This window comes from Prionailurus viverrinus, unplaced genomic scaffold (genome assembly GCF_022837055.1).
Source record: "Prionailurus viverrinus isolate Anna unplaced genomic scaffold, UM_Priviv_1.0 scaffold_60, whole genome shotgun sequence".
NCBI classification, from domain to species: Eukaryota; Metazoa; Chordata; class Mammalia; order Carnivora; family Felidae; genus Prionailurus; species Prionailurus viverrinus.
This window is the reverse complement of record NW_025927622.1, coordinates 849,665-861,431: the sequence shown is the minus strand read 5'-3', so window position 1 is coordinate 861,431 and position 11,767 is coordinate 849,665. Positions and strand designations below refer to the sequence as shown.

The 11,767-nt window shown below is 59.4% G+C and overlaps 1 protein-coding gene across 2 annotated transcripts; it reads left to right on the top strand.

The window, feature by feature from the left end:
* Positions 1–1,922: 1,922 nt before the first annotated feature.
* On the top strand, positions 1,923–11,160 carry BSG (basigin (Ok blood group)). 2 transcript variants are annotated; one of them, XM_047848351.1, is made up of 8 exons: positions 1,923–2,077; positions 7,935–8,091; positions 8,831–8,913; positions 9,030–9,166; positions 9,255–9,531; positions 10,116–10,140; positions 10,301–10,362; positions 10,474–11,160. In XM_047848351.1, the coding sequence occupies exons 1-7, from the start codon at positions 2,011–2,013 to the stop codon at positions 10,359–10,361; spliced, it is 807 nt and encodes a 268-aa protein (XP_047704307.1). In that variant the 5' UTR covers positions 1,923–2,010; the 3' UTR covers position 10,362; positions 10,474–11,160. The 2 variants fall into 2 exon arrangements, with proteins under 2 accessions (XP_047704307.1, XP_047704305.1); XM_047848349.1 differs by having other exon boundaries at positions 1,935–2,146.
* Positions 11,161–11,767: the final 607 nt, after the last annotated feature.

The following is an 11,767-nucleotide window of genomic DNA, read 5'->3' as shown; positions in this document are numbered from 1 at the left end:
CGCGAAAACCGAGTGACACTCAGAAGTGCGGAAGCCATCCCCTTCAGAGAAAGCCAAAGATGGCGCTGGGGGTGGGGGGGGGGGTGTTATGGGAGGTGACCCGGAACCGCACAGTAGACGGGGGCAACCTCCTTACAGGGTTCTGAAGGGACACACCCTTACCCAGGGACTGTCCCTTGTGAATGTAAATGTTTCTTGCAAAAGGGTAACTGCTGCTCGACTTTTCAGAGCATCTCAGGTATCTGCGGCTCTTAAATATCCAGTTGAAAACAATCAGGATGCACAGGAGGGACACGGTGCCTCACCTGGCTGTGGCCGGCACTCCCTGATGCCTCACGATGGCCAGCGTCTCCTCATGGGCTTGTTGTCCATTTGTAGGTCTTCTTTGGAGAAGCGTTGTATTCAGACCCTTCATCCATTTTTTTTGATACTGATTTTTGAGAGAGAGAGAGAGAGAGAGAGAGAGAGAGAGAGAGAGAGAGAGAAAGCAGGGGAGGGGCAGAGAGAGGGGGGACAGAGGGTCTGAAGCAGACTCAGTGCTGATAGCATCAAGCCCAACGCAGGGCTCAAACCCATGAACCACGAGATCGTGACCTGAGCCGAAGTCAGATGCTCAACCACCTGAGCCACCCAGGCGCCCCTATTTGTACTTGTTTTAAATTGAATTGTAAGTGTTCTTTATATTGGATGTGAGTTTCTTATCAGATCTATGATTTCCCAGTGTTTTCTCCCACACTGTGGGTTGATCTTTCACTTCCTTCTTGGTGTTCTTTGAAACACAAAGTTTTTAATTTTGATGAAATCCTATTTATCTATTTTCTTATTGTTGCTCAGGCTTTTCGTGTCACAAGTAAGAAACTACTGCCTAACCCAAGATCATGAACAATAGACTACCTGTTTTGTTTTTTTTGTTTTTTGAAATTATTTTGTCATTTAACAAGGTATTTGCTGTGGGGGCGCCCGGCTGGCTCAGTCAGAAGAGCATACGACTCTTGATCTCAGGGTCATGAGCTCAAGCCCCGTGTTAGGCGTGGAGATTACTTAAAAATAAAATCTTAAAAAAATAGGGGCACCTGGGTGGCTCAGTCTCAGTTAAGCCCCGACTCTTGGTTTTGGCTCAGGTCATGATTTGTGAGTTCAAGCCCCACACCGGGCTCTGCACTGACAGCTCAGAGCCTGCTTGGGATTCTCTCTCTCCCTCTCTCTGCCCCTCCTCTGCTAGTGCTCTCTCTCTCTCTCGCTCTCTCTCTCTCTCTCAAAATAAGTAAATAAATTTAAAACGTTTTTAATAAATAATCTTAAAAAATTAAAAAAGTATTTGTTGTAAAGCATGGGGAACCTCAGGATGGGTTTTCCAGACAAAATACAGGACAGCCAGTTAGTGTGAATTTCAGATAAACAGCGAATGTGCTTGCACAGCCACGTCCATATGTTGCACGGGATACTTACATTTAGAAATTACTGGCTCTCCACCTGAAATCCACACTTAACTGCCATCCAGGTATTTTTATTTGCTAAATCTGGCAGCCCACCCCAGCCCAAGGCACACATCCCACCTGTTCACAGGGATCCCCACCGCCTTCCTTAACGCTTTGTTTCTTTTCCGTATTGTGGTAAGATGCACATAACATAAAGCGAGTATTTTAACCTCGACAGAGCACGCATTTATCTGTTCTGTCATCACCCTCCCGAGAGGCTGAGGAAACAGAGGCGGGGCCCAGCCCAGCCCTCGCAGGCCCCGCCCCCGTTTCCTAGCAACGCAACCACGCCCCTAGCCCGTGAGGCGTGGCCGCCGGGGTCACGTGGCACCGCTGCAGCGCCCGCTCGGGCCGACGCGTGCGTATGTGCGTCCGTGCGCATGCGCAGGGGGCGGCTGGCGTGCCGTGCGCGCCCCCGCCCCGCCCCGCCCCGCCCCGCGACGTTGCCCTGCGCGCGCGCGCCCGGCCCCTCCCGGTTCTTATAGTGCCGCGGGCGGCGGTTGGTGGCGGGGACGGCACGGACGGGGGCGACATGGCGGTGCGGCAGCTCGTGGTCCTGGCGCTGGCGCTGCTGAGCGCCGAGGGCGGCTCGGGAGCAGGTGAGGGTCCTGCCCGGCGCGGGTGGAGGCTCAGCCGCGGCAGCGGGGGCCCGCCAGGCGGCCCTGCAGGTGGAGTCCCTAAACCCCGGCGGCCGGGGAACGCGAGGGGTCCGAGGGCTGGCCTGACCCCTGGGTGAGGGGACCTGGGGTGGGGTCTGGAGGCGGAGCCCCGCCCTTCCGCCGTCCCCGCGTCCGGCGGCGGAGGCCCGGGCCGGAGTCCAGGAGCGGCCCCCTCTCAACCGGCGGGGTCCGCGCCCGCGGCGTGCCAGTGCCACCGCGGGGTGCATTGGCGCGGCCCCGGGATCCCGCGAGCCCTGGCGAAGCCTGTGCGGCCTGGAGCGGTGGCCGCCTCCACAGGCCCTCACGTGGACGCTGGAATCAAGGACTGAGGAATGCCCGCCCCTGAAGCCGGTGGGCTGTCTGGCACAGGAAGGGATTGTCATTCTTCCCAGGATTTAGGTCCCATGTCTGGCTCTGGGTAGGCACCTGCCCCCTGGTGTTTGCCCAAACCCTGAAACCTCCGGCAGGAAGCCAGCACGCTCTGCTTCCTTTAGTTTTGTCTGATTCCAGGCCACAGAATGAGGTGGCAGCTGGTCCACCCTCCTCCTTTAACAGGAGTGGAAACTGAGGCCCAGGGCGCGGGAGGAGGGGACGTGTTCCAAGGTCACCGTGAGGTCGCTTTGGCAGCCCAGTTCTGGGCAGGATGTGTTGAGAGGGTGTTTTTAACGGAGTCACAAACAGCACTTATTTCTGGGAGGTCTGCACCGTGTAGAGAACGCTCAGGGGAAAATGGATCAAAGCGTATTTTTCAGGGGAAAGCAGGACAGCCTCTCTTTTGCCTGATAGAAATTTTCTTCCTTGATCGAGACTTCCCGTTTTGTTCTGGGTTAAAGATTTATAGTGATGGGCATGTAGGGAACAAAGTGCAGAGAAGGGTCTGGGGAGGCAGGAGTGCAGGGTCACAGTGTCTGCTGGGGGTGGGGGGCAGGAGGAGCTGCCTCTTGTGGGAGCTTCACCCACTTACTCCTGACCCACTTCAGGAGCTCAATTGGCCTCTTTCCTCTTCCTTATGATCAGAACGGCCGTTCATTGAACGCCTCTGGGCAAGGGCCTTGGCGCCTGGCGTGCACATGGCTCACTGCCCGCCAGCGGGTCCCTGGCCGCTGGAGCCCTTCAGGAATAGCTCTCCCTGGCGGGAGGTGGCCACGGACGGCCCCGGGGACGGCGGCGGTCGGGGGGGGGGGGGGGGGGATGGTAAGGAAGTCTCTGCGCTTGCTCCTCCCGTCAGGGGGAAGCCCTGGGTTAGCGCCTTTTCACCTGTTTCCTGGGACCAGGCACCGGAGCTGTAGCTGGAAGCCCTGCGTCTCGCGTAGGGTGTGTGTGCTGGGGAGTCTAGGTGTGTCTGTGCCGTGTCTGAATCCACCTGGGACCTTTTTGTCACCTTTCCCGGGGACCCTCACAAATACCATGCGTCCCTTTTCTGCTGGGACGTGTGAATTAGTGACCGTGTTCACCTCTCGTGGCTGGGTCAGCTAGCTCCCCAGAAACTTGTTTCAGGAGCTCTGCCAAGGGGACCCCTGCTCTCCCTGGGACTGTCCAGGGCCCCGCTGTCCTGGTGCACCAGGTTGGGAGGGCACACACGGGCACCAGGTTGCTAGCTGGGTCCTGCGGGCTGGTGATTTGGCCCGAGCCTCAGGTGAAGGGAGCAGGAGCAGCCTCCTGGCCAGATGGGGGGGAGGGGAGGGTGGAGAGGCCCAGAACCCACGCCTGGCATCCCAGAAATGTTCTCTTGCTCCTCCTACCTGAGTAGAGCTGCTGAGTTGGGTGGGGAGGAGGGTGGGTGCCGGGAGCCTCAGTCTCATCCCCAGCTCGTGGGCTGTTTCCCATAAGGCCTGCCTGGCCCTGTGCCCTGCCCAGCAGCCTGAGGTCAGGGAGGAGGGGTGGCTGTTTTTAGATGAAGGTGACTTTACTTGAGAATGTGGGTCACAGTCACATGGCCAAAATGGGGGGGGGGGGGTCAAATGTTCTCCCTTGTTCCTCCTTCCTGTCCCTGTGGCCCTTAGGGTCCCTGTGAATTCCGCGGGTGCCCTCCCCCCTCAATCTGCTGGGCCAGGTGGGGCGTGTCTCAGTTCCCTGCTGTGTGCTACCCTCAGGTCAGGGCAGGGGTGTCAGCCTGTGGTTCCTCAGACAAGGGAGAAGGGAGGCAGGGTGGGGGAAGCTGTGCCCCGGCCCTCACTGCTCCCGCTGGTGGAAGTGGCCCTCAGGCCTGTGGCCTTTGGGCGACTTCTTTCTCTCCCAGGGAGGCAGGGCGCGGCTGGGTAAGATCGGACTGACCTTTCTAGCAGCCTCTGGGTGAGGGGACAAGGGCACAGACGCGAGGCTAGGAGGAGAGCATTCTCTGGCTTCACTTCCTGCCCTGACTCACCCTCCCGGCTCTGCACCGGCTGTTGGGTTTTGCAATCTTGGGAAATCTTGACTCCTGAGAAATGTGGGTTGCCGGGAGGTGATCCTTCTGAAGAGACAGCACAGCCACAGAGGGCTCAGGGCAGCCACAGAGCCCCAGCTTCACCCTTCTGCCTGCTTGGGATTGTGCCTGTTTTGAGTCCTGTGAATGGGCTTTGGGCCACCCCAGGGGCAGGCATGAAGGTCCACCTTGCCCCAGAGCAGTAGCCCGCGCCCTCCGATACGGACTTGAAGCCGTGAGTGTGTGCACGCACGTGTCCCTATGTGTGCTTTGGGTGTGTGTCTGCACACACGTGTATACGTCTGTACTCACGTGTCGTGTGTATGTGTCTGAACCCATGTGTCCACGCGTGCGTACACGTGCTGTGTGTGTGTGCACGCCCGTGACCACCCCCGTGTGTGTGCACGCGTGCGCGTGTGTGTGGTGCTGTGTGCGTGTGCCGCATGTGCGTGCACGCGCCAAGGGTGGGTAGTGCCTAGGGCAGCAGAGAGGAGCCTCCCTGTAGCTCCTGTCTGGCTGCTGCTGAGCTGTCTGCCTCTTCCCCTGCCCGTCTAGAGTCCTGGGACCTTGTGTCCTGCCCTCCGCTGGCCTCAGGTCCTGCCTCTTCCACACAAAGAGGCCACCGCTCCCCGGACTGGAAGTGCCTGCCTGTGGCCAGTCTGTAGCAGGACAGGGGAGGGGAGGATTCAGTGATCTGTCTCCAGTAAAGCTCGCCTGCTGCCCTTTGGGTCAGGTTAAATTTTCTTAATGACCGACCCGGTCTCTGGACGGGAGAGCCTGCTTCTTGCCGCTGCTTACTTCACACTGTGGCTTTTTAAATACAGTCTCACATTCCGATTTTTCACCCAGTTTTGTGCTGTAGGCGTCTCCCTGCAGACTGGATGGAAAAGAAGCTTATTGCCAATAGCCCCGGGATGGATCTCTGTGCCCAAATCATCTGGGCGTGGTCTTCTAGAAGGGACGCCTCTGGGGCATATGTCACCGGGGAGGCGAGCTGGGGACAATGTGGAATTCCAGGATGATGGCACCAGAGCGTCCCTGTGACACCTGCTCTGAGCCCCGGGATGGGGCTGTGACGTGCACAAGGATGGGTCTGCCGCCTCACCGATGCCCAGTGTCTGGTGTGGAGGGAAGTGGGGGGGGGTCCTCCTGGTTCATTCTCATAGCTCCATGCCCCTCACCTTCGACCCGTGGGTCCCCTTGAGCGCCTGACAGTCTCTCTCCCTGAACTCTGGTTCCTGGAGGGCAGCCCTCCCTGGCTCAAGCCTCCTTGCCTCAGCAGGCTTCTTACCGTCTGGTTCTAAGTGATTTTTTTTTTTAATGTTTTTATTATTTATTTTTAAGACAGAGTGTGAGTGGGGGAGGGGCAGAGAGAGGAAGACACAGAATCGGAAGCGGGCTCCAGGCTCTGAGCTGTCAGCACAGAGCCCGACGCGGGGCTGGAACTCAAGGACTGTGAGATCATGAGCCGAGCTGAAGTCGGACGCCTAACCGACTGAGCCACCCAGGCGCCCCTGGTTCTAAGTGATTTTTGATTCCTAAAGAGAACGTCTCAAGCCAGTGGGGAGGTTTGCCTAGTTGGAAATTGAACAGAAGGGCCAGGCCCTGGGAGTCCACCAGCAGTGCCTTGGTTGTCCCTACAGAGAGGCTTAGTGGCGAGTGGGGGTGCGCTCTTGACCTTCCGGAAGAAGGTGCCGTTCAGGACGGGGCAGCTGGAGCCAGCAGGCCCTGCCCCGGTGGGAGGTCCCCACCTCGGATGGCCCTGCCTTGATGGGAGGAGGGGTGGGGGGGGTTCCCCAGGGGCCTCCAGGGAATGGCGGCTGGGACTATGCTAGATTCACTTGTTTATTTATTTGTTTGTTTATTTTTGAGAGAGTGTGTGAGCAGCGGAGGGGCAAAGGGAGAAGAACTTTTTTTTTTTTATGTTTATTTTGAGAGAGAGAGAATCCCAAGCAGGCTCTGCTCTGTCAGCACAGAGCCCGACATGGGGCTCAAACTCCTCTGAGCTGTGCAAGTATGACCTCAGGCAAAATTAGAAGTCAGATGCTTACCTGACTGAATCACCCAGGTACCCCCAGTAGATTCATCTTTTTTTTCTTTTAATTTTTTTTTCTTAATGTTTACTTCTTCTGAGAGTGAGAGCATGAGCAGGGGAGGGGCAGAAAGAGGGAAAGAGAGAATCCCAAGCAGGCTCTGTGTTGTCAGCGCAGACTCCTGTGTGGCGTTTCTTTTCCCCAACCGTGAGACCTGAGCTGAAATCAAAAGTCAGAGGCTTAACTGACTGAGCCACCCAGGCGCCCTTAGACTTATCTTTTTTTTTTTTTAACAACATTTACTCATTATTGAGAGACAGACACAGGATGTGAGCAGGGCAGGGGTATAGAGAGAGGGAGACACAGAATCTGAAGCAAGTTCCAGGCTCCAGGCTGTCAGCACAGAGCCCGACACGGGGCTCGAACTCCTGAACCGTGAGATCGTGACCTGAGTCGAAGTCAGTCGCCCAACCGATGGAGCCACCCAGGTACCCCAGATTTATCTTTTAAAAGAGGAATTTCGGAGGTGCCTGGGGGGGCTCAGTCAGTTAAGAGTCCGACTCTTGGTTTCAGCTCAGGTCATGATCTCGCGGTGTGTGAGTTCAAGCCCCGCATCAGGCTCCGTGCTGACAGTGTGGAGCCTGCTTGGGATTCATTCTCTCTCTCTCTCTCTCTCTCTCTCTCTCTGCCCCTCCCCCACTCACTCTGTCTCTCTCTCAAAAATAAATAAATAAAACTTAAAAAAAATTAGAAAATAAAAAAAAAGAGTCCAACTTCAGCTCAGGTCATGATCTCACAGCTCGTGAGTTCGAGCCCCTCGTGGGGCTCTGTGCCGACAGCTCGGAGCCTGGATCCTGCTTCTCATTCTGTGTCTCCCTCTCTCTCTGCCCCTCCCCCCCTCACAGTCTGTCTGTCTTTCTCAAAAATAAATAAACATTAAAAAAACTTTTTTTTAACACAAAGGAATTTCAGGTCTGTGCTGGGCTGGACCCAGCAGTCCATATCTTGGCCAGGTTCTGGGGCCAGGGGTGGTTATTGGCTTTTGTCTCCAGCACCTGAGGCCCAGCTGGTTAGAATGTTTCCCGACAGAACCTTCATCGAGCCCTCTTCTCTGCAGCAGTAGCTCTGCAGACCCCAGGCTCCTTTAACTCCACAGAAGGTGTCCTTCCAGAAGGAGCCAGGTGTGATTCAGGACTCCTCTCCTCTGGGCCGGCTCAGGACAGTGTGGATGGCCTGGGGTGTCCGGGCCGGGCCATTGCACGCTTGCCACAGGGACAAGTGGGCAGGTGGTTCAGGGTCCTGGGTTTGGGTCCTTTCTTTCCCTGGCCTTTTGCCAATGTTCTCTCCTGTGGCCACCTAGGGAGTGGGATTTGGACATCTGTAGATGATGCTGGCTCCAAAACACGCCTCACCTGTGCCTTGAACCACAGCACCACTGATATCGTCGGCCACCGCTGGGTGAAGGCGGGCAAGGTGCTGAAGGAAGACGCGCTGCCCGACCTGAAGACAGAGTATGAGTGAGTGGGGCCTGCCTCAGGGCCCGCAAACACACCGGGCCCCATCTCAGCCTGCAGGCGTCACCCCCAGGCCCCTTCCTGCCCCTGCTCCCACACCGTGTTGCTGCTCACGGCCTCTCTGGTCAATCAGAACTGGGGTTGTAGTCGGCGGGCCTGCTTTGGACAGACGTTAGACACAAGCTCTGCTCAGATCCCTCAGTGGGAGAAGCCCAGGCTTCTGGGGTCTGAGATGGCCAAGGCCTGGCATCCAGCGAGGGTCCCCTGGCTGCTGAATGTAAGGCTGGACTCCAAGACCCTTCCCTTCTTTCTCCGGGGTGCCGGCTGAGGAGGGCAGGCAGACCTGGGGTCTCCCAGCCCGGAGTCCCCAAGCACCTGGCTCCCTGAGGTCTTGGGGCCTCTGTGCCACCCTGCTCTGAAGCCTGGTCTTAGTCGATGCCTGAGCCAGCTCCAGAACTAGAGTCTGGTTTCAGGGGTGACTGGGCACAGGGGCTCATCGATGCAGGCACCGGGTCAGTCAGTGGGGGGGACCAGTTCCATCTGCCACCCATGCCTCCTCGTCTCTCCCTGATGGGAAGCGGGCAGCCTGTGCCCTCGTGCCCTGCAGGGACTCCCGAGTGTGGCCTTGCTCTGGCCCCCGGTGGGAGTCCCCTGCGGCTCGCAGAGGTTTGAACTTCCCCGAGGACAGGATGGTGTCCGTCCCCACCACGAGCCCCGCTCATGGCTGCGCGTCTGTTTGCAGGGTGGACCTGGATGACCGCTCTGGTGAGTACTGGTGCGTCTTCCTCCCAGAGCAAGCAGGCAAGACCAGCATCGAGGTGAAGGGTGAGCTCTGGGGGCATCGGGGGCGGGGGCGGGGGCCAGAAGGACCCCCAGAGAGGGACAGCTCCTCCTCCAGGGTCATGGGCTCAGGCTCCTGCCTTGCTCGGTTACCCCTGTAGGGCTCCCCAACATCAAGGCCGTGAAGAAGTCCGAGCACGCCACCGAGAGGGAGTCGGTCGTGCTGGGCTGCAAGTCTGACTCCTTCCCCCCGGTCAGCGACTGGGTGTGGTACAAGATGGAAAGCTCTGGTGACCAGGTGAGGCCCACGCCTGCCGGGGGAAGAGCTGGCCTCCGCCCCGGCCCCGGCCCCGGCCCCGGCCCCTACAAAGTCCGCCCACCCCCAGGTCATCAGCAACAGCTCCCAGAACAAATTCTTCGTGGTGTCCTCGGAGACGAAGACGGAGCTGCACATCTTGAGCCTGGACCTGGAGACGGACCCCGGCAGGTACGCCTGCAACGGCACCAACTCGGAGGGCACCAGCCAGGCTGTTGTCACGCTGCGCGTGCGAAACCGCTTTGCCGCCCTCTGGCCGTTCCTGGGCATCGTGGCCGAGGTGCTGGTGCTGGTCACTGTGATCTTCATCTATGAGAAGCGACGGAAGCCGGATGAGGTCCTGGACGGTGAGCCCACGGGCCCTTTGCTCGCTGTGCAGCGGGGGGGGGGGGGGGGGGGGGTGGGGGGGGGGTGGGGGCAGGCCACTGTCTGGGAGTGCGGGACAGAGGAGGGCGCTGTGGGGTCAAACGGGTCCCCGGCTGGAGGTCTGCTCGCCTGTTGCCTGGTCTGCCCCGCTGTCCTCCCTCACTCGGCTGCAGGTGGGTGACCTCCGAGGGGAGTGGCTGTCCTCTTGGCTGCTCTGCCCCTGCCCATGGCGGCTGCTGAGGGCCCAAGGGTTGTAAGCACCAAGCATGCTCTTGACTTTGCACGTGACGGAGCTCAGGAAACCTGAGCTTGGCCCCTGCCTGGCTCCTGCGGGCCGAGTTCGTGGGGGAGCGGGCAGGGCTCCCAGGCACCCCTTGGGCCATGACCCCAGACAGCTCATTTTGAGGATGCACGTGCTGGCAGCCGGGCCGGTTGCCTGCACTTAACAGTCAGGGAAACTGAGGGCAGGGCCCAGCAGGACCGGTGCCAGCCCACGAGGGGCCTTGTCCCGGGACACTTCCTGATGGCCTGTCCTCTCTCTACATGTGGCCGCGCGTCTGCACAGATGAGGACACCGGCTCCGCTCCTCTGTAAGTCGTGGCCTTGCTGGGCTAGCAGGCAGGCAGTGTTCCCCGGGCAGGGCCTGGAGGGGCTGCTGGCCTGGATAGCCTGCACCCTGCACGTGGTGGGTGGGAGCAGGGACACCGTTGTGTCTTCCCGAGCGTCCGTCAGCCCTCTGTCCCTCCCCAGGAAGAGCAGCGGGCACATCAACGACAAAGGCAAGAACGTTCGCCAGAGGAACGCCAACTGAGGTGAGGAGGGGCGGGGGGGGGAGGGGAGAGAGGACTACCCCTCCCCAACCCCCCCCCCCCCCCCCCCCAGCTTCGGGCTGCTGTCTGAGCGTCTGTCCTGCCTTCACACAGGCCTCCAGCCTCTGTCCGGAGCAGCTCAGTGTCTGCTGTTCGCAGAGTCCACGTTCTTTCCTCTTAAAGGAGACCCGCCCCACGAAAGCAGACCACACTGTGGGTCAGCTCACGCTTCTTTCCTTTTTAAAACTAAACTAGGGTTTTCTACATGTAGAATTCCATTCTTTAGGAGCTTGGGTTTTCCTTTTTAAATATTTTGTGAGCGCCTTGAGGAAGCCATGAGCTTCCTGTGAGATTACTGGTGCCCTCTGTCCATCCCCTCGCTGCCCACTTGTCCCCTCGCTGTCCTCCCCCCCACACACACACACACGCAGACACCTGTCCCTCCCGTCCCCCCAGCCCATCCCCTCGGCATCCCACCCCACCTCACCTTGGGGGTTATGAAGGGCAGACTGGCCTTCTTGTGGGGCTCTACCTCCTGAGGCTGCTGGGCCTCGTTGGGACCCTTTGCAGAAAGTCACGGGTTGTGCGGTGGGAGCATATCGTGCCTGCCTGTCTGTCTGAGGTCTGTGCTGCCGGGTCGCCTCCAGTCTGTGTTGCGTGTGGGGACAGCTCGAGGCAGGCAGGGCCCCCGACATCCCCGCCTGGCTGTGGAGGAGTGGTGTGGCGGCCATCCTGCCAGAGCTGCGTCCTGACCTGCCCGCCACCTGCCTGCTCACCAATAAAGGCTGACCCGTGTCCGTCTTTCCAGGCTCCTGTGTGCGCCGGCCCAGGGTCTCAGCAGGAGAACCAGGGCGGGGGCGGGGGGGGGGGGGGGGGGGCAGAGGGGCCGGGCCTGTGGCAGGTCTGGGAATGGGGAGGGCTCACCAGCTGGTTCCCTCCACACAGCAGCCCTTCCCTCTGAGTTTGTTTCTTGCCGTCAAAGAGGACCAGACAGGGGCACCTGGGAATCCTTCCCATGGGGGCCCCCCAGGACAGAACAGACAACCCCCACCCACAGCTGCCTGGCACCCACCTGCCCTGGGCAGGAAGCTCCCTGTGGTTTGAGTGGGAGGTGAGGGGGGGTGGGGGGTGGGGGGTGGGGCAGGCCCTCATGATGGATCATCCCAGCAGGTGTCCGTAGTGGAGCCAGCCCCTTGGGACTTTGTCCAGCTGAAGGGGGGGCCACTGAGGCCTAGGAAGCCCCGAAGGGCAGTGCTGTGGTAGGGAGGTGGCCCTTCTGAGCTGGCCCCCGGGAGAAAGGGAGTCCCTGTTTGCACAGCCCAGCCTGACAACTGCAACAAACATGGGTGGGGCTGAGGGTCTGGGGAACACTCCACAGGAGGTAGGGCCTCGTGAGCTTCGTCCTCGC

Coding starts and splice junctions, on each gene's coding strand:
- BSG (XM_047848349.1), top strand. CDS start 2,011: ATGGCGGTGCGGCAGCTCGTGGTCCTGGCGCTGGCGCTGCTGAGCGCC. Junction 8,092..8,830: donor GACCTGAAGACAGAGTATGA/GTGAGTGGGGCC, acceptor GTCTGTTTGCAG/GGTGGACCTGGATGACCGCT. Junction 10,141..10,300: donor GACACCGGCTCCGCTCCTCT/GTAAGTCGTGGC, acceptor GTCCCTCCCCAG/GAAGAGCAGCGGGCACATCA.